This window comes from Parasteatoda tepidariorum, chromosome 1, assembly GCF_982258835.1.
Source record: "Parasteatoda tepidariorum strain Cologne lab strain chromosome 1, Ptep-v5.0, whole genome shotgun sequence".
NCBI lineage: Eukaryota > Metazoa > Arthropoda > Arachnida > Araneae > Theridiidae > Parasteatoda > Parasteatoda tepidariorum.
In genome coordinates this window covers 47,563,758-47,586,746 of record NC_141755.1, presented here as the reverse complement: position 1 = coordinate 47,586,746, position 22,989 = coordinate 47,563,758, and the positions used below count along the sequence as shown (strand labels likewise).

Genomic DNA, 22,989 nt, shown 5'->3' with positions numbered 1-22,989 from the left:
CTTTGATACATTACTTATATTTATATTTCAATTTCCGTTGATTTTAAATTATTTGGTTGTAAATAGACGTGTCTTAAAGCCACAACTTGAAACTAAATAAAAAGCTCGCGGAAATACTATGGAAGAGCCACCTATGCAACCACGTTCATGCTGATCATTGAGTTTATCTGACATAAGGAATAAAAAATACTAGTGGGCTGCGCCCCTTGCTCGCTAGCGCTCGCCAACACCCGAAAATTGCTACGCAATCTTATATGGTTTGCTTCTCAAACCAAGCTCGCTTCGCTCGCTACTAACTTAAGTACGTTCAAATGCACAAAATGTTAAGAATTCAAATCCATATAACAACTTTTTTTCAAAAAAAATTACATCTTTTTAGTAAATACTAAGTCATTAAAATAAATTTGAATTAATAAAAACTCATTGACTGAGACTCGTTTTTCAATGAATAACTAATAACAATAATAAAACAAATAAATTCGTGATATAAATCAAAAATCGTCAAATAAATTCATAATACATAAATTCGTGAAAAAAAGCGCTTTCGACAAAATACTAAAATAGAGATCTATCGGCAAAGACTACTCACTTCTGCCTAGCTTAATAGTATGAGATTGCAGCAGCTGAATTGTTATTTCAGTTTCCGCTTTTAAAAGCGCTATAGGTTGAGCCACCTCAACTAGATTTGGCATGTGACATTTTTAACTGCAATCATTGGTCAATTTTCTAGCGTTGCCATTCGGGGAGTTGTAATGAGGCTTTTTTTTGTCGCCGTGTAAGAGAAATATATATATAGATATTGAAATATTAAAATACTTGAAATAAACTCTTTTTTAGAAAACAATGATAGCTATAAACCATCAAACACCATAGACGTCTTTAAAATACTTCTTGAAACCGAATCACTCGTAGTTTAATTTGAAACAATGGCTTACTCTAAGCCAATGAGAAAATTCTATTTCTCATTTTTTTCATTAATTTTGTTTTTCAGTGCAACATTTTATATTTTTATTTCAATTACCATTGATTTTATATTATTTGGTTTCATAGAAACACGTTTTAAAATCTCAACTATAAGCAAAATAAACAAGAGGATAAAATACTAATTAAAGGGCATAGTAAATCTCTATTACCACAATCATGTTGATCGTTGAGTTTATCTGACATAACGAATAAAAAAAGTTAAATATTAATGAACTTGCAGGAATCTCCCTTTTTTCATTAACGAGAGTTATAAGCTAGCAAATATCACTGATATTACCTGATTAGAAACTTCATTTGCTCCAAAAATATATAAAAAGGAAACAACAGTCGAAACGTTTCAAACGCTCAAAAATAGGCGTCCATTTTCAAAACTTCCCAGACTTCTATTTTTGAGCACTTGAAACATGTCGACTGTTGTTTTCTACTTTTTGAAGCGAAAGAAGTGTATAATCATGTAGCATTTTGCCGCTGAAGCTTTTTGAGACTATTTATTTAAAACATCACTGATGTTATCTTTAAAATATTTCATAAAACCGAATGGCCAATAGTTTAATTTTAAACCACGGCTGATTTTAACCCAATAGGAAAATCCCGAACAGTTTATTATCTAATTTTAGGACTTTTAGGATAGGAAACTAAAATGCCTCTTTTTTTCATTGTCTTAAAATTTTGACAAAAATTAAAAACTCTAGGTTCAGGAGGTATATGATAGACACACAGACAAAATCTTCATACTATTGTTATTGCTAAATGAGCTTTAAAAGAGCTTAACATCAAAAATGTCATGATCAAGATAATCATTATCCTTTCTGAAAACATGCTATAGATATCTAAAATACACAATTAATGAATTTAAATTTGCTGAAGAATTTGTAAAAGACTTTGGATCCATAATTATAAGAAATATTGGGATTTTTTTTAATTATACTGAATTTGTTTATATTAACAAGTTTAATAGTATAAAATATAAAGTATTTGTTAATATTTTATATGTTTACATTGTATGAAAATGGTATAATCACGATGTTTTGTAGGCTTGGTAAAGATGCTTAAAATCACAGTAATAGCGATTTAAAACATTATAATTTCTTGAAGAAGGGAAAACAACGATATCACCAAAATTCAAAATATCACCAATGGTCAGCACAGTTTTGTACAGTGTTACTACGTTTCGTGAAAGATACCATAAAGTTAACTGAAAGTATTGAAAAAACAAAAAACAGTAAAATAAAATGAAAATAATTAAATATATAACCTAGGCAGTCTATCGCTGCTTGTAATTTTTGGGATCGTAACTTGCCTTAAAATATTAAATAAATACTTGAATAAAATATAAAAATAATGAAGAAAAACAATAAAATATTTTTTATTTAATATGACCTATTATGTAAGTAAGAATGACTCGAATAAACTTAACAAGTACAAATATGTTAAATATGCCCTTAACGTGTCTGTAAGATATATAGTAATTTCTTGCTGTAACGATATTCAAATCATGAAGCAGTTTGATTCATTACTAAAAGTTTTCAAAGTTTACTATTTCCTTTCCAGTATTTGTGACAATTTTGTAATAGTCTATAATCTTTTCAAAAATTGCATGACATATTTCCGTAAACGCGAAGAGTTTGATAATGACTCACTGAACCGTGAATACATTGTCAAGGCTGAAATTGGTGAATTATCTAGGAGAGAAAAAATTGCTTTACACGCTAACAGGGAAAATCATCCAATTTTCTGCATCGCTGAATTTTCATTATATTCACTATAATAGATCTAATATGAATAAAATTGTTATTTTTGTTACCAAAAGTGTTTATTTTTGGAGTATAAACTACGCAATTGTTTCTTTTTTTAATGAAAAATGTATTGTTTCTTAGATATAAGGACGGAATGACATTGAGGGATTGTAATTAAACTGTATTACAATATTATTCAAATCTTTCTTAAGATAGACAATTTTCATGTTAGCGTCATGTCTTAAATTTTAAAGTCTATACGGAAATTTTAGGAAAAATAAATACTTTAAAAATATTTTTGACTTATTTTCTTTAATCAGTTTGGTTACCAATAAGCTAGTAAGTATCAAAATATTGTAAGTATCTTTTTGAGATTTTAGCAACTTCCAGATTATAAGAAAACATTATGCTTAAGTAAAATATTTTTTTGTAAAAATATATGTCTAAATTGTGTAAAATATATTTAGTTATTACACAAACAAATGAAACTATGCACATTGTAAATTGACTATTTAATTAACTAGCAGTCATTTGGCATTTTGATCTTGGCAGTTTTTTAAATTATTATTTTTACTGTATAATGCAAATTTCGAAATTAGCATGCAATAAGTATCTATTATTCATTACAAAATTAAATGGGGTATAACATTAATTGCCAAATACAAATTGCATAAATTATTGTAGACACTACCTAATGGAAGAGACACTTTCAGTTTTAGACATTTTTTGAAATTTCCCAAAAATTATTTTGAAGATTATATTATAACTTATACAGGTTTTTAGGCCATGTAATTTCAGATGCTATCATTAAATTTTAAAACTTTCTGAGATTTGAAGAGGCGACAATAAATTACAATTAAAAACCAGCATTTTTAAACACCCTATGGCAAGAAAAATAACAATAAATTTTTAATTTTTATCGATCATTTTGGATGTTATTTGCACTAATTGCATACAATTTGGTAAACTTAGCTTAAATATTTATGGAAATATTAACAGTTTTATAAAAAATAATTTTTTGTCTTAAGTTTTTCTACTATAACTTCAAATATATTCATTAAAATTCAACAAAATATTTGGAAAAATTTTGACCAATAACAAAATTTAATTTTAAAATTCTAACGAAATTCAATAGAAATAGCGCTAGGTGTGAGAACTTCAAGTAATTCTTTCATACTGAGCATGCACAAATTTGTTTTTGTAATTTAGTAATGAATCAAATTTAGTAACTTATAAAAAATACTGATTTAAATATCTCAAAATTTGAAAAGTTTTAAGCTATTTTTCGAAGTAGTTTTGTACTTTTTAAATGATTTCTTTAAATAATAATGGACTTTTTTCAATTTTGTTTACAATAAACAATTTTTTTTAATTACAATTGTACTATGAATTAAATTTAGTTAAAAATTACTTTGATATTGTGAGGCATCATTTCTCGTAAAAGTATGTTTCATTTCCTTATATCATTTCATTTAGCTCTAGAAACGATTATTGTAAGGGATTATCATTTGCTATTAAATTTTATTTTATAATACGAAATGAAGTTTGAGGAACAGCCTTTATAATTTAAAGCGCGACTTTGAAGGATACAAAAAAGTAATTAGAAAATTGCGGACTTTATTTTTTAATTTTAAATTTTTACTTAACTTTTAAAACTTTCAAGATATTAAAATCGAACTTTTTTCATTAGTTATCTAATGCGATTAACTACAAACTTTTCCAATGCGGTTATCTAGTTATCTAATGCTATTAACAACAAACTTTTTATTAGTTATCTAAAAACGATTAACTTTTTCTACACACGCTGAATAGGAAAGAACTCCTTTAAATAGTTATATCTTGAACTACTTTTGACATAAATTTTTTTCTCATTTTAAAATTATAATTTTGTAATGAATTTAAAAATTCTCCAAAAATTATGTTTAATTTTTTAGAAGTTATTTGAAGATATAGCAAAAACACATAAGACCAAAATATTATTTTTTTTCATAAACAAAAATGTCCAAATCTATTTAAATACATTAGCTTGGTGTACGAAATTTTATGCGGTTATTGCAAACAACAATCACAGCAATCGGTACATATAACAAGTTAATTGTTATATTTTCTGACACAGGGGGGGGGGGGTTCGAAGATTTTTTTTCTTTCATAATTTACTGGTTCCTCATACCTCGGTAATTTATGCATTTTAAACTTTAACGAAAAGTATGATTAATCGCAGAGGTGTTAACCTCTGAAGTTATAAAATAATTCTATAAGTATTCTTTACAAAAATTAATAAAAATATTAGAAACTTGTGTTCAAAAGTGTTTAAATAATGTATCTTCCAATATTGTATAGTAGTATATAATGTAGAATCAACTATTGTACATTATGTAGTCCTAATTACTGTGATATAATATATTATTTTATAATACTATTATGTAGAGTCATTCAGGAATAATATGAAACATTGTTAAATTGTATTTAAAATTTCAACAATTTTTAAACATGCGTGTATATATTTTATTTCAATGTTTACATACTTTACGAGAATTTTTTTTAACTTATTAACAATTTTGTGACAAAATTTCCTTCCTTAGAAACGTAGTTAAATTTACTTAACTAAATGACTTATAATTGTTGAGTAATTAATATCGTGCATATTTAAACCATGAAATATGTGTGCACATCTTAGTTATAGGATTATTGTTCATCTTTTAGGTTCCATATGTAATTATTGAACTTTCCCTTTATTAAAACTCGATTTAAAAAAAAGAGTATGTTAAATATTCTAAACTGCAAAAATTTTAGACCAAATTACGGTAAAATGTTCTATTACCCTGAGTACTGGCACTTTTTACAGGAAAACTCATTTATGCAATGAATTTTTACGAAATAAAAAAATCTGATGTAACACAATTTTTACAGTATCACTGAGACACTGTAATTAAATAAATACTGTAAAAATAACGTTATAAAATATTTTTGTAAAAACGGATATTGCTGTAAAATGACTTTTATGTCTACTGTACTCAGGGTGACAGTAGATTTTTACTGTAATTTAAATAGGATTTTTTTACAGAGTACTCTTGTAAGGGTGTGCTGTATTTCGTGTGTTTTGAAACATAATGTCGAATTGAAATCCTGAGTTGAAATATTACAGTTAATAACGTTTTACAACAAATATTACAAATTATATTTGCAGGTTTTTGTGAACTTAAAATGAGGAATTTAATTTTGATCATCACTTTATGCACCTTCGTTGCGGCAGATCAGTTTAACGATGCTTGGAAGAAAGCAACCTGTCGTAAGTTGTTCACACGCTAATGCCATAATTAAAGCGTCTTGTTTAAAATAGATTATGAGTTTGAAAATTATATATTACAATTTTATTTTGTTGTGAAACTAACCTGCAGTTGCGTTTATATTTTGTACTCTTATACTGTGGATAATTTTTATTAGATATTTGACATAAGTACTCAAGTACTATAAATTATGCTCAAAACTACTAGAATATGGAAAATTTTACCTTGTTTCTGACTCTATGGGAACGTCTAAGGGATCAATATTTTTTACTGAAGCGCTTTAGCAATGATTTAATAAAATAAACAACTAAATTTAGTTTCGTAAACTACATACATAAAAATGGATGTTTATCTGTGTGTGTGTCCTTTATTATCTCCTAAATCAATTAAACGAAAACAATGAAATTTTAATTGATTGTTTAGAATGCCTGGCATTTTCAGCAGAATGTAAAATGTGAGAATTATTATATACTATTTTGCTCATTTATTGCCTAAAATATCGAGGAATATTATTGCATAAAATATCTGTACACATCATATACTATGAAAAATGCACTTATTTTTTAAATTATTTTTATACAATGATAAATGCACAATAAGGAAAATAAAAAACAATTATATACAATTCACCAAATCACTGTATAGAATGCGTGTAGTTTTCATAAGTATCTTTTCTATTTAATTCTTGGGCAATGTGTTAAATATTTATCAAATTCCATTGAATAACAGATTTCATACAGGGGCATTAACTTACAAACAAAAACTGTTGAGGAATTGAGATATATTTTTAAAACATGACTATACTACAAAAAATTCCGGTTTATATTATGGTAAAGATACCGGCTCTTTGAGAGCAACATCCACAAAATCCATTTTATTTTAAAATAATACCGTGATTTTTAATTGGAATACTTCAACGATTTTACTGTTATTTTTGCTGTAAAAATTATGGATGAATTATCAGATTTTTTTCATAACAAGCTCCGGTAAAAATAGATTTTACGGTTCAATGAATCAGCACCCACATTCCCGGTACATTTCATCGTAAGTAGATCCGGAATTTTTTTTACTGTATATTTGATCAAAATTAGCATTATTGTATGTCACTATATTTAGTATCACTATAATTAAAAACCTCTATTTATTTAAATAATTCTAAAAAATATGTTTTCAAAGATTTTTACCAATATTAAATCAATTAAAAAAGTTTACTGTAAAAAAAGAAAAAAAACTATTAAATTAATTATTTGGACAGATATTCACACTTTTTTTAAGAAGTCTTAAAAAATTACTTTTCTTTTTACTTTTAGAAAAAAATGTTGAGTTTTCAAAAGGTTTAGCAGTATGTTATGAACTAAAAGACAAGGAAGTGAGTATTATGACATCATCTCTTGTACTTTATTTACATTTTTGCTTGAATCTACAATTTATATCTTCATCTAAACTATATTTTAGCACTTCTTCATCATCGTTGTTGCATCCCTCTTACTCTAGGATGGATTCTTTTAAATCACTTTTTTAGTTTTCCTAGCAGTCATAGAAGTACTTTTTCTGTTAACGACACTTTTCGCAACGTTTTTTGGCTAATTTGAGAACATTCTTTTTTAAACTCATTTAATAATGTAAATTGTTTTTTAACTGATAACTAGCCAACGTGCAAAAAAATAAACAAAATACTCGGAATAACTCAATTTTACTGGTTCCTGGGTATAGCGACCAATATGCTAATTAATTATTACAGACGATATTTTAAATTATGATATCAAACAAAAAAACGAACTTTTCATGAATAAGTATACTTTTTTTGACGGATTTGGCCCCTAAATTATTGGGGGTCACTGCAATCTGGGTAATATGGTCTCAATAGTTTTTTTCAGAAAAGCAGTGCAAAATGTTGACCTTTTTATAATATTTATTTATTTACTTGTTGTTGCGTGTTTCGCGATACCAAGAGAATTATCTAAGTGAAATATTTAATTGTAAAATTCGCTTATCCAAATATAAGTCCATGCAAAAAATAATTTTTAGTATTTATTTAATACATTTTATTATTTTATTTTATAATGATTAAAGCCTTTTGAGTTGTAATATGAGCAATTCTACAAATAAACGCCAATTTGACGGCCAATAAAAAAATAAAAAAAATTTGGCGGGGCACACTATTTCTACTTGAATTTTCTTCTTTTTTACACCCTACAAAGGCAGGAAAAAATCGTGAACATGAAATTTTTTCTTTGTGACATACTTTAAATGACAAAATACCAATTTTCAAATTTTCCCGATTTTTCATTTTTCGAACTTTGATTAAGTTTTTTTATTTTTGTTTTTTATACTAAAATATAATCTTATAGTATGAAATCTCTATAAATACATTTTAGAGAGACATTATAATAATATTATATTTATGTAAAGGTCGTTTTACCTGAATAAATGTGTCAGATAAAAGCCTCATTTTAAAAACGAAATTTATGACACATTTTTTGCATCTAAGTAATTAATATGTTTGTTGTTGTTGTTGTTTGTTGTCTTTGATGGCTATAGAGGACATAGCTTCAATCCTCTGCTCGCCACTAGCTAAAAACAACTTGAAGAACAAAAAAAAGGACTAATTTTTGGAAAAGTAAATTTTTACACAGAGTAAATTTTTGAATATGAGAAAGAAAAACAAATGTCTTTTTCGAAGTGTATCGTACGCCACGAATACTGTGAAAAGTATAAAGCATCAAATTTCTCAAGTTCAAACCAAAAGTAAAAAAGAATTACTTGCATCTGTTTTTTCAAATCATTTGTCTAATGAAAGTCGTGCTGTAGATAAAGACTTAAGTCTTTATAATCATCATTATTCTAAAAAATTTAAGAATGAATCGTTTGAATCAGTCGAGGCGGTTGCAAAAATGCAAAGTGAAAAGAGTCGTAATTTAAAAGCCGATGTGACTAATTTTTATTTACGAGATGAAAATTCTTCATTAGCTCCCGGCGCTAAAGACTTTATTACAAAAAATAAATTGAAAATGCGACGACGTTACTTGGCTGATACCATTTGTATTTTATATAAAAAATATTATTCTGAATCGAAAAATACAATTTCTAGAGCTTTGTTCTTCAAACTTCGACCGTTTTATGTAATGAACCGCAAAATTACCGCTCATGAAACTTGTTTATGTAAAGAGCATGAAAATTTTAAACTTATGTTGGAGAAATTACGCTTTCATGAAATTGTAAAAGTTGAGAATGTAAAAGAATTTATAAAATCTATTTGTTGTGATGATACTAGAAAAAAGTGTATGTTTAAAGAGTGTGATAAATGTTCTAATTTTGAATTACCAAATATAACATCCGAAACTATGACATGGGAATGCGAAAAAATAACACGTAAAGGAGCAAAAGATTTAGTGTATAACGTTAAAGTGACATTTAAGAAAAAAATAAGCTGCACTATTACCAATTTGATAAAAAAATTCAATGAAAAGATACCTAAATTTTTGATTCATGCGTATAGAATTTCACATCAATTTACAATTTTAGAAAAGTTAAAAAACAATTTGCAAAAAAATGATGCTCTTCTTGTTGTTGATTTTTCGCAAAATTATAATTGTAAATATGATGAAGAGATTCAAAGTGTCCATTTTGGTGCGACAAAGAAACAAATTTCTTTACAAACCGGTGGTCTTTATATAAAAAATGATTCTGATCAAGTTACCTTTGAATCGTTTTGTTCAATTTCTGAATGTTTACGTCACGATGCTTCTGCAGTTTGGACTTTACTTAAACCTGTATTTCAGAAACTTCGTACTTGTAACCCAGATATTAGTACTATTCATTTTCGAAGTGATGGACCCACAACACAGTACAAGAATAAAACTAATTTCCTTTTGTTCAATCATTTCTGTAAGGAACTGAATTTAAAAAATGCTACATGGAATTTCACTGCTGCTGGCCATGGGAAAAGCGCTGCTGATGGAATCGGTGGAAACGTTAAAGCAATGTGTGACACAGCTGTATCATGTGGCAAGAGTGTTCTTTGTGCACAAGACATGGTTGACATTATTAAAAGTAAAGATACTATAATTACACCATTCTTAGTAACTGAAGAAGATATGAAATTAGTAGACAATTTAATACCAGAAAAAGTGACATCAGTGCCTCAAACAACTGTTGTGCATCAAATATTCTGGACAAGATCTGAAGAAAGTCAGCTCAATTTTCGATAATTGTCTTGCGATTTATGTATTTTGAATGGTCATTGCGATCATTATGGCCTCGAGAAAAGTACAACAAAATATACCGAAACGGTTTCCAATGAACTTGTGGACGCTGTAAGTAGCTTAAAACTTACCCCAGAAACTTATGCTGCAGGTGATTGGATTGTAGTCATTTATGATAAATGGTATCTGGGAAAAATAGAAAAAATTCAAAATAGTATTTTGACAGCTAATTTTTTATCTAGAAAAAGATGTGTATTAACATGGCCAGCAACACCTGATATTCAGGATGTCTTACCGGCGCAAGTACTGTGTAAAATTCATGCTCCATATGAAGAAAAAATGAAAAATAAAAGTACTTTATGTTTATCCGATACCGAGTTTAAGTCAGTTCAAAAAGCAGCCAAAAATTGCATTATCTATGATTAATTTATAATAATTTATTCACTTATATGTAAATATTATTTATTGTAAATAAAATTTTTATATAACTGAAACAATTACATATTACAAGAATTTTGAATTTAGCTTTATTATAGTAGCAAAATTTCATAACAATTAATGCAAATTACTAAATTCAATGAAAAAAGAACAGCTAGGTTCGAACACTATTATAAATTAAAATTTAATTGAAGCTAAAGTAAGTCATTATTTTTATTTTATTTCAAATAAGGAAATGATAATGTCTAAATAACATGTATTTATATAGATTTTATACTATAAGATCATATTTTAGTACGAAAAACAAAAATAAAAAAAATTAAATCAAAGTTCGTATATTGAAAAATCGGAGAAAATTTAAAGTTGGTATTTTGTCATTTAAAGTATGTCACAAAGAAAAAATTTCATGTTCACGATTTTTTCCTGCCTTTTTAGGGTGCAAAAAAGAAGAAAATTCAAGTAGAAATAGATGCCCCCCCCCCAATTTTTTTCTTGGCCGTCTAAGTGGCGTTTATTTGTAGAATTGCTCATATAAAATTAGCTAGTGGCGAGCAGAGGATTGAAACTATGTCCTCTATAGCCATCAAAGACGACAACAAACAACAGCAACAACAAACATATTAATTTCTTATATGCAAAAAATGTGTCATAAATTTCGTTTTTAAAATGAGGATTTTAACTGAGCCATTTATTCAGATAAAACGACCTTTACATAAATATAATATTATTATAATGTCTCTCTAAAATGTATTTATAGAGATTTCATACTATAAGATTGTATTTTAGTATAAAAAACAAAAATAAAAAAACTTAATCAAAGTTCGTAAAATGAAAAATCGGGAAAAATTGAAAATTGGTATTTCGTCATTTAAAGTATGTCACAAATAAAAAATTTCATGTTCACGACTTTTTCCTACCTTTTTAGGGTGTAAAAAAAAAGAAAATGCAAGTAGAAATAGTGTGCCTCAAAAAAAAAATTTTTTTTTTGACCGTCTAATTGGCGTTTATTTGTAGAATTGCTCATATGTACAAATTTTCACAATACATTAAATGATGTAATTGCGTATGCTAAGTACAAAATTTGAACAATATTGACCAAAAAGTTCCAAATAAGTAGAATTTACTGAAAAATCAAAAAAAAAAAAAAAAAAAAAAAACTCAACTTTTCAGCACATATTTAATATTTGATTCACCAGCGCAAATTTTTGAAAATTTTTAATTTTAATTTTAAACATAAATATGATGAAATTAAACTTAAATATACTAACATTCGTAGTTGTATTCGCTTAAATATTTAATGAAAACATAATAATTGTATAATTTACACAATTATAAGAAGCATAATTTTCTGTTAGATGCTGGTTATCGCAAATTTAATAACGTTATTCTTCAATCTTTTCTACAATATCTCATTTAATGTCTTGTTGAGCAAAATACGAACTTTATGCAGTTTTCATTATAGGTATAAGGTTATATTTAGGTTTTACAGCAAGTATGATTGCAATGTTGCTATAAAAATCCTCCCTCTCCCCCTTAAAAAAAACAAACGAAATAAAAAAAATCAAGAGAATGAAAAATATATAATTATTTACGCAAGTAGCTATCTTTTGGGGTGTCTAGCATAGAGTAGAATAGAATAATTTAACTCTAGAAATTGCAGAAAATGACGTACTTACGCAATTAAACTAAGTATTAAGGGAAAAAGAGCATGTTGGAAAAATATTTATAAATGTAGGAAAAAATTTACTAATAGTATATTTTTTTAGGATTTTATTTTATAAAGTAATTTTTTGCAATTTATTGCATTTACGAATTTTTCTTAGCTCCTTTTACAACTTCCATTAAAAATCATAAAATGCATGAAAAAAACATCAAGAGTAATCAATATATTGAATTTAAAAAAAAAAAAATTAGTGAGAAAATAAAATCTATTTTAATAAATAAAAACTTTAAATACGGAGAAAAAAATCCAATTAATTTAATTTCTTTCACAAAATTAATCCAATTTAATAAAATAATACACTAACAGCAATAAATCCAATTTTCAGAGAAAGCTCAATATAAATGCATCTACTGTAGCCCCATAAAAGTATTTGCTAAAGTTCTATCGGTTAATGAAAAATACGAAAAAAATATGTATATATGCTTTATAACATGTCCTATTATTTAAAGGCATCTTTATTATACATATTATTGTTTAAAAGCACCTTTATAATATCTTATATTATTTCAAAGCATCTTTATAATATCTTTTACTATTTAAGAACATCTTTATAATACCTCCTAGCATTTAAAAGCATCTTTAAAAGATCTTAAAAGATTTAATTTTCCAATCTCTAAAATAATTTTTACAATACCTCCTACTATTTGAAAGCATCTTTATAATATATCCTATTATTTAAAGTCACCTTATATCTCCCATTATTTGAAACAAATAGTCTTAAGTGGCAAATAAACGTCTAAATAAAAAAAAAATTACAATTTTAAAATATATTGCTTTTTTTATAATTTACTACTAAACAATTAATTGTGTGGTCTTGCAACTATACATGAAAGCGTAAAACAATAATGGGAATCTGCTTATAGTTCTACTTTTGACAGGTAAACAAAAAAAAAAAAATTCCAGCAGCCCACACGAGCTTCGTTTCCCCCACTATAAAAACATAGGTAATTTAAACATAGAAATCTAATTATAAACAACTTAGGTTTGTAATAAAATAAGACAGTGCTTCATTTAACGCGTAAATTCCAAAAAATAAAATAATATTTATAACTAAGAAATCCTTAGGTGTTTTCTTATCGTTTAAGCTTGAACTTAAAATTGGTGCGCATTGAGAAACATCCAACTTCTTATTGCGCAACTTATTCTTATACTTCTTCAAGCGCATTGAGAAATCATCTGGCAACAATACAAGCGTTTTTTTTTAACCTTCCTCCGCAATACTTCAATAAATTTATGTTTATTTATAACTTTATCAGCAGCTAACGTTGTTTATTTTCTTCTCTCATTTAAAGGTCCAAAATGCTATTGAAGAATGTATGTCTGAAATTTTTCCATCATCTGATATGACTATGGCAGATTACGTCACAGCAGGATGCAAAGATGACGTCCTATTTGAAAAAGTGAGTTGTTTTGGCATTTATTTTATACTCTTAGTCCCAATTCCAATACATGCTATTACATGCTTATAAGAGTTTCATATAATAACTGAGGGATAGGATTTATGAAAACCATGTATACTTTAGCGTAATAGGATTTACTTTAAAATGTATACTACACTTAGAAGAAAATGTACTGTCAAAATTACCATAAAATGTTAATTTACCGCCTTTCTGGCTCTAAGGAAACACCAAAATTACGGTAATTTTTACTGAAGTACTTTGGTAAAATTAACTATAAAATATAATCTCATAACATATGATAAAATTTGATAATTTTTATCGTAATACTTTAAAGCATGGCATAACAGCCATTCATTCGGTTAAATTTACTTTTCAGCTCTGTATTTTCTACTAAATGTGTGGTAATAAGAACTATAATTTTGTGTACCAGAATTACCAGTAAGCGTTGCCGTATGAACGTAAAAATTACCAAATGAATGGTTTGAATACCGTATGCCTTAGCCTTTATTACGAGAATTATAGTGTTTTTAACCAGAAATGTCATTGCAATACAGTACGGTAATTTTACAAGAATGTTTCTTACGGTATAACATCAATATAATATGATACTAATAAGAGCACTCCATTTTGCAAACGATACGCAATTTAGAAACTAAAATAACTCAAGAAAAGAGTACTAAATAGAAAAAATATGCGCAGAAAAATGGAACAAAATGGTGATTAAACTAAATATTTCTGCCGTTTTTATTGCTATTTTATATAGAAAAGGTACTATATAGATTAAATTATGAAAAATCCTTAGGAAAAGATAGAATACTAAGATCTGATAGAGAGATGGGAACTATGGGATCTAACACTTCGCTTAAAAATAGCTCGAGGATCTCTCTTCTGAATATAAATATTTGAAGGAAAAGATTCTCGGCATTTGTTAGTGCATGTGTGCGATGCGCGAAGAATAATTGTTTCACATGCCTATTCTTATTTGAAGATTTATAATGTAGTCCTTTCATAATATAGTACAGTCTTCTGTCATATATTACCCCAGATTCTCGGTTATAATAAAAAAGGGTAGTAATGATACCATGCTTGATATCTTGTCTCCTTCTTTTATGCACTCTCAAATATCGAGTTTTAAATCTTTTTCAATGTTATTGTTTCAAAACAAATGATACATTTCCAGAATTATCTCATTACAATGCTGATTTCTTTTTAACAGATGACTGGATGCTATCGAAAAAATGAGTTGTCCAAAGAAGTAAGTATGTCTTTAACAGGCACAAACATCTCATCATCCAACCATAATCAAGCCCCATTTTTTAGGGTTCTATTTCTTGAAGGGCATGGTAGGATTTCCAAGGTAGGATTTTTGTTTCGCTTAAGTGACGTTAACAGCACCTGAGCTGCTACCTTATCCCCAAACTTCCACACCACATCCTACGAGAGGACTTACAGCCACGATGGATTTAACTCGCATCTTATACTACGTATACACGCCGGTTGTTTTCTCGACTACTATGTTCGAACTCACTACCCCAGTTTTCCAGCCAGTGGTGTGAGTTACGCCACAGACGACTATGCCACCGGAGCTTTGATTAACAAGCACATAGATGTAACTGTTTCTGAAAGATTTTTACATTGCTCGCAATAAGTACGTTATAATGGATATAATGCGTTTTGCAGTCAAAGATTAAAATTTAAAAGGACATTTTTAAGCATAATTTTTACCATAATATTTTTATAAATCTATTTACTATTTTCCCCAAAGAAATTTAGTAAAATTAAAAATAATGTCATATTTAAATAACGCTATTTACTATTTAAAGTCAGTATACCAACGTTATAAATTTGTAAACTCATTTAACGTTTATCTCCATTTATCAATAATAAAAACTATTGTTTTAAGTTTAAACAATAACTTAATGCAAACAAAATAAAAACACATTATTTTACGTAGACTTGGCTTTTCTTCACGCATTTTACAAACCATTCTCCGTATCAGTACTTGAAATTCCATAAAATTTCATATGCTGATCCCTACTTAATTTATTAATATCCGATTTCATTTATTCATTTCCTTATTTTAAGTCCCAGCCACTTTGAAAAAAATATATAAACCAAAGTTTAATTCACAGCAAAACACATGTGTAAAGCTATAATTTATAAGTAGTTACTTTTCACATGGGTTTTATGATTTTGATCTATCGGCAATAATCACTTTATCTTCAATATTTTCTACGCCCCACATGAAAAATAAATTTATATAGAAATGAGTTCAAAACATACTTGTTTTCTTCGCTCCAACTGACGAAAAGGACTTAAAATATGAACTCGAAAAGTGTTGTTAATAAAAATAAAGTTAACTTTATTGAAAACTTTGTTCTTGTTGCTTGAAAGAATTTTAATATTCATCTTCACGCCAAGCGGATAAGTTAGGAAGCACAAATCTAGTTAAATAGGTTAAAGAAAAAGCTTTTCGTACTTCTTTAATATTAAATTGTTTTTTTACAAGTTCTTTCTCTAAAGCATATATTTTAGCATAAATGTGAAACAGAAATATTATTACAAACTTTTATAATTCATTACAGGAAGAAAAGTACGAAGAATCTGTTGTAAGTATACAATCATTAATATTTCATGAAATAAACGAATACAATCAACAGTAATTAAATCATTAAATTATTGATTTACATCAATCTTGAGTAATCATTAATGCTGAAATATTATTAAATTACATAAACGATAAATTATTAATAATTTTACTGTTGAAAATGGTTTTTGACGATATTTTACGAACCCGAACTGATTATTAAAATCCCACATCATTGCCTAAAATAGTCATTTCATGTATGAAAAGACATTCTGAGAAGATGCCATTTTAAAAATCCATTTTCGTTTCAGGCCTGCTATCTAAATTTGTTTAAAAAGTATGAATTCAAAGAATTGGAAGATATCTACAAGAAAAAGCATGGACATTAGCACTGATGAAGTCTCCAATTATGGAAGTGGAAAATTTTTTTAATTTGAAAATAAAGATTTAAATAAAGAAAAATTATTTTCATTTCATTGCATTTAAGCAACACACCTTTCTCTTCCGATCATCTTTCGACGTAAGTTTTCCTTTGTTTTTAATTAAATGTTCCGAAATAATTCATAGAAACTTTTAACGTATTTTAATTCTTACTTAAACAAGGTGTCGATTTTAGAAATGTATTTAACGTGTGACATTTTTGGACTTTGTTATGTACGAGAACTATTCTAATAACTCCAAAAACAATTTTATTTACTCATTAAAAGTCCCGCAGTGGATTGGTCGTTAAGACACGGTTCCCAGCAGATCACCGAAGTCAAGCATTACTGGCTGCTGTCAATGTGCGGGTGGGTGACCACTTGGATCAGTCTGCGTAGGGACCGAGGGTGTGCGGTATTGATCCTCGTTAAACTGTACTACCGTAAAGTGCTCGACTCCGCGCGCAGGTCGTCGGGCTACCGAAGCGGGGGTGCCATCCCCTTCACAGAGGATCAAAATTCTGATGGCATGTCTTCGGATCATCCTCCGGGATGTTTCCCAGACCTTCGCCAATAGCCCATTGTGCAGCTCTAGTGCGACCTAAATTAACAGCAACTTTACTCATTAAAACATAAAATATGTATTTAATAATTGTAATCTCTTATTATGGTTCTTAAAAGTTTTCTAATAAATTACAAAAAAATTTTTAAATGTTTTTGAATAATAATGTATGAGCAAAACACTGTTGCCTACTATTTACTATAAACTAACTGTATTGCCAACTGTTATTACAATTCACTGACTCAAACTTTTCTCGATAAATCTAACTCAGAATAAAACATAATTAAAGTTTTATTATTTGTTCATATCTAAGAAAAGTTTAGTAAAAACAAATTCTTTCTAAAATACCGATTTGTTTGTAAGCAATCGGATTGAATACTGATTCAAAGATTTTATTCGCTTAATTCACTCAATAATTCTATTCACTAGCTTGAAATTTACTTTAATCATTTAACTCAAATTGATAAGATTTAAATGTTTCGAATCATGTTTCCAGTAATTTGAATTAAGATTTGAATCGAGATTCGAATAATTAAATTTAGATTAAATAAAGATTTGATTGATTTAAATCAAGAGTCTAATGATTTGCATTAAGATTGGTAAAACTGGATAGTCAAATTAGTGATATGAATGAAGAAAAATTGAATTCAATTAGGAATTGAAAATTTTAAATCAAGATTTATAGGATTCATTAATAAATTTAATGATTTGAATCAAGATTGATTAAATTCATTGACAATTTCAATGTGAAAAAAGTTGGATTCCTTAATTAATTTCATAATTCTCATCAAAATTTATTAAATTGAACATGAATTTTTAAATTTAATTAAAATTAAATCAGTTGATTTTAATCACTTGTTTCGAATCAGATTATTCAAATTACTTGTTTGAAAACAGTCACTTTAAAACTTAATCAAATTACTGTCCATTTTTTTAACTGACTTAAAAAAAACTGAATTCTAGTTCTCTTAGTTAAAATAACTTTTTATTTCAAAGTTATGTGGCACCATATGTAATTAAAAACTATCCTAAACTGTAGAATTCTTAATGCATTCTTTAAAGATGCATGTAGAACAATTGCTTGTATTTCATTAATTTCAAATTTCAAAAAAATTCCTTAAAACACTCTTTTTTTAATTCTTTACTTTTAATAAATCTAAGCATGCACTGATATCTTGCTTTCTCTGGCCAACGTTCAAGGAAAAAAGTAGAAGCCCTGTTTTTTTCAAAAATTTATTTATCAAGATTTGTTCCAAGAGATCAAAAAACGCTTGCATCATCTTCCTATCTATGCCAAGATGCTAACCCTTTGAGACCTTTTCGTATAAAAACAAGCTGTTAATGGTGACAAAAGAACTGAGTAAATACATTCTTAACTTGCCAATTTTTTTTATTTGTTGAGCCTGAGAATAATACTGATGATTTCATCAAAATTAAAAGCTTATTTTGAGGGATCATATTTTCCATGCTCAAATCCTAAGATTTTGTTTAAACAAAAAAAAAATATTATTTTAGATGTTCTATTTAAGATCTTTCCCCAAAATAACAATAGCTCTCTTTAAGTCATTATTTTTCTCCGTTTCAATGCGATTGCTGCACTGTGTGTCAAAGTATTCGAAATTATTGTGAGTAAAACGAACGGCATTTAAACAAGTAATTTTTTAAATTTCTTGTTCGTATGATAACGGTTTTTCATCCTGGTTTTGAAAATTATAGTTCTTTTATTACCCAACATTTAATAGAAAAGAACAACAGCACTGAAAAGTAAACTTAACCCAATAAATGGTTATCCTGCCATGCTCTAAAATATCACAATAAATTAACCAAATTATGACTAATAAACAGCATGGTAATTAAATCATATTTTATAGTTGATTTTACCAAATGTCATTACTTCGGTAAAAAGAAAGTAAAAGGTGTTTTGAATTGTTCACATTCTGGTAGTTATGACCATACTGTCTTTCTCTGTGGGGTACTGCTTATCTTAAACATTTGCGTCATTTATTGCATTCAGCAAACATTTGATTTCTGTTAGCATGTAAAATCAGGCATAAATTCTCATCTAATTTACATAACACTTGAACATCCAAATACATTTTTGTTTATATCCGTGTTAAATTCGTTAGAATTTACTGAATTCAATGGATCTTATGTTATTTTGTAATTCTGTGAAGCAAGTTATGATCTAAAGCTTGTTATTACAATTTTTTTCAGTTGGTATGCACTTATGTAATTCATTTGTGCCTTTTTGACCACTTTGTCACTAACTAATTAATTAAATAAGATTTGTAGATTTCCATCTGCCTATCTTATTTGAACTGACCTTTTATGTACTTTGAGTGAAATTGAGTTATAATGAAAAAAAATTATTTTTACTTTTTCTCTCGTATGACTGCTTGATTTTGCTATTAGAGTCTGGTTAATTGAAAACCATCTGACGGACAATATGTCTTATTTGGCATGGTAGCCATATTTTATAAAAGCAAATATTACTTCTTTTATTCGAAAAAAAATAATTTTGACAAAAACACATAAAATTTAAGCAAATGTGGCCCTAAATAGCCAATTGTTCTACGTAGGTTAAAAGAGAAGTGAGAAAAATATGTAGATTTCTTTTTTGAAGTATAAGACAAAATACCTTTTTCCCTTTTTTTGCTCGTTTTTATCTTTTTTGGTGTAAAATATTTCCTTTCAATTTTAATTTATATACCTTAATAGTTTTTACAATATTTGGTTCCCTGAATTTGTTGTAAAGTTTGTTATTCTAATGGATTTTCCAGGCATTTTCTCACAGTACCCTTGCAACAACTCATTTTGTGGATGCTTTATATGCTCATTTAACTTATAATCAATAATTTATCTTCAAAAAATAATTAAACTGCTTAACTGTTTTTAAATTTTAAAATAAATTGAAAAAATTCAAAATTTTTAAGTCCGTAAGGCTTTTTTATTTTAAAATATTTGAAAAAACTTTTTTTTCTTAGTGCTTACAATATTCATCTTAACAATTTTGTGTATTCATTTGTTGATATATCAATTAAGATATTTTTCATAGATAATTTTGTAAAAGAGTAGAAAAAAAGGTTAAAAATTCTTGTTAGGTATATATAACATGCTGTAAAAATTTTAATACCGCGTAAAGTTCTTATTCTATGCACAGTTTAGACAAGTGTATTATACATTAAAAAAAATTTTACTTCAAGGTTTTATCTTAAGCAATTCCTTAGAGATTTAATCAGGATTAAAACGCAAAATTATCATCTATGAGAAAAAGCACTTTAAAGTCTGTCTGCTGAACAAGTTTCTGTATTAGGATAATCTAAAATCATTCATGACTTTTTTTAAAAATGTAGATAAAGAGATGACACAAGCCTGCGAAATTGAACTTTTTGAAAAATACAAGAGAAGTTATTGTTGATTTATATGTTATTTGATGTGCTGATTTTGAAAATGACCATCATTTTTCCCAATCACATCAGGATTTTTTATAAAATTGATATTAATGTTTTTACTAAAATCCTATTTAGAAAGGAATTCTCTCAAACAATTTTGCATGTACTATCCGGTAACTCTTCTCTTCATTCATTTTGATCTATGTAAAATTTAATCTTGTGAAAGAAAATTGATTTTTGAGCTATCAACTGATATTTTATAGGTTAAAATGAATAAAAAATACTGTTACCAGACAGCAGAAGTCACCTCTGGTCAAGAGGAAATAATAAGTTCTTTGTGCAACTTTTTACATCAGTTTCTAGGAGAAAATCACCAACATACCATTTTAATTTGTTCTTATTGAGATAACTTACGTAAAATTGACGATTAACCAAGAATAACAAATATTGTGTATGTTTAATGAAAGTTTGAAACAAAAAGCAATACAAGCAAAAAACAAAAGAGAAAAGTTTCTATTTATGTATATACTCATTTTCCTCTGAAACTTATTGTTGATGATCTCCTTTCATGCTTAATCTCAGGTTTATCCCGAGCTATCATCCAACAGTAGTCAGTGAACATGTTCTTGTCCCATCTTCCTTGATATTTATGCTAAATATCTCTGATATCTTGATGGAACCTGTCCCCTTGTTCTTCGCTAACTGCTCCTAAATTTTCAGGGAAAAAGTCCACATGTGAGTGAAGGAAATGCATTTTTACACTCCTGGAGCAACCCAGCGTTTTAAATTTGTCCAGCATTTTCATTACAATTTCCTTATAATCAGGATCCTTGTAGTTACCCAGAAATTTACTGACGACATTTTTAAAAGCAACCCAAACTTCTTTTTCCCTTTCTGTCATGTTAGTCTCAAATTCTTTATCCTTCATGAGTTTGCGGATATCTGGACTAACAAATATTCCTTCTTTCAACTTAGCTTGGGAAAAACCTGGAAACGTTTTGCACAGGTATTTGAAACAATTGCTATCTTTTGGAACAGCCTTGACAGACTGCTTCATTTAGCATAATTTTATATGTAGCGGAAGTAACAATATTTTTTTCGGACCAACTAAGCTGTTTCGAATAACGTTCTTGGTGCCTGGGTCAAGATTTTATCTTTTCGGTCATTCTTTTTTGACCCAATGTTGAGTCTTGTCCCGGCTGTCTCACTGACAAAATGAAACATGGGTACTTTATAAATCCCTCTTGTTAACCAAGAAGCATGGAGATAACTTTCAAATTACCGCAAATGCTCAAACTGTGGTCGGTATATTTTATTTTGTTCAGGACGAGAGCCAGGTTTAGTCTTTGATTTTTTCGGTTATACCCACGAACATGGCAGGAACAAAAATAACAATCATCAAAGTGGTTTAGGGGCTCTCTCCACGTCATAGGAATTCCAAATCGTAAAGCAGTCTTCTTTCCTTGATGCCATAAGCGTAGATCATTGAGACACTGCACACAAACTTTATGAGGTGCCCAAGATTTGTCCTGATCTCCGAGTTTCAAGTCAAAATAAGCGAGATAAAGTTGTCTTACATAGTCTGTAATGCTCCTCATGCGATTTTTAACTACACTATATTCGCTGCATGTATAACAAAAGTCATCTGGGAAATTTTCACAATGTCCTGAACTCAAAGCCATGTTTCACGAAACGCTCAGAAAAAAGCAAACTTTAAAATGTCTCCCTATAACGCTTGCTAGTGCTTCTGAGAGGTCAGCGGATATGGATAAGGATTCTCGCGACGCTATTGGTAGAGAGAGATTGTTACAGAGAGAGGAACGGTGACAGGAAGTAGTGATAGAGTGGTACTTTTGTAGATTTGACCAAAGTAGAATGCTGGTTCATCAAAAAAGGAAGAAATTCAAAAATGAAAATTTTTTTATGGTAAATGTTCATAAAAATTCCAATAAAATTGAATTTTTCTAAAAAACGTGATGTGATGGACATTTTTCATTATTATTTTCCATTTCAGCACCAAAAAATACATTAAGTTCAGCTATCAGACCCCTTGTATTTTTTTCATCGCAGGCCTGTGTGATTTTTTTCAGGGCATTTGAAATAGTTTGAAGTTTTATAATAAGCAATAATTTTTTTAGATATTTTAGTCATTTTTTGGGTACTGTGACACCTTAACAACACGAAATATTTTTCTTATCGATTTTCACTGAAATATTAATAACCTATTTTCCTAAGCTTTGCTCATGGGTCATCATT

At 28.0% G+C, this 22,989-nt stretch overlaps 1 protein-coding gene across 3 annotated transcripts; it reads left to right on the top strand.

Annotated features, from left to right (window-relative positions):
* The first annotated feature begins 2,837 nt into the window (after nt 1–2,837).
* On the top strand, nt 2,838–16,822 carry LOC107444299 (uncharacterized). 3 transcript variants are annotated; one of them, XM_016058400.4, is made up of 7 exons: nt 2,838–3,059; nt 5,908–6,009; nt 7,318–7,376; nt 13,666–13,773; nt 14,990–15,028; nt 16,359–16,382; nt 16,672–16,822. In XM_016058400.4, exons 2-7 carry the CDS (start codon nt 5,925–5,927, stop codon nt 16,747–16,749), a joined length of 393 nt encoding a protein of 130 aa, XP_015913886.2. In that variant the 5' UTR covers nt 2,838–3,059; nt 5,908–5,924; the 3' UTR covers nt 16,750–16,822. The 3 variants fall into 3 exon arrangements, with proteins under 3 accessions (XP_015913886.2, XP_015913887.2, XP_015913888.2); XM_016058401.4 differs by having other exon boundaries at nt 2,941–3,076; XM_016058402.4 differs by lacking the exon at nt 2,838–3,059 and adding an exon at nt 3,063–3,134.
* Nucleotides 16,823–22,989: the final 6,167 nt, after the last annotated feature.

Bases quoted from the DNA above. Each gene is read 5' to 3' on its own strand.
- LOC107444299 (XM_016058400.4), top strand. From the start codon at position 5,925: ATGAGGAATTTAATTTTGATCATCACTTTATGCACCTTCGTTGCGGCA. The intron at 6,010-7,317 runs GTAAGTTGTTCA...TTTTACTTTTAG, and splicing joins TTGGAAGAAAGCAACCTGTC to AAAAAAATGTTGAGTTTTCA. The intron at 15,029-16,358 runs GTAAGTATGTCT...AATTCATTACAG, and splicing joins AAAATGAGTTGTCCAAAGAA to GAAGAAAAGTACGAAGAATC.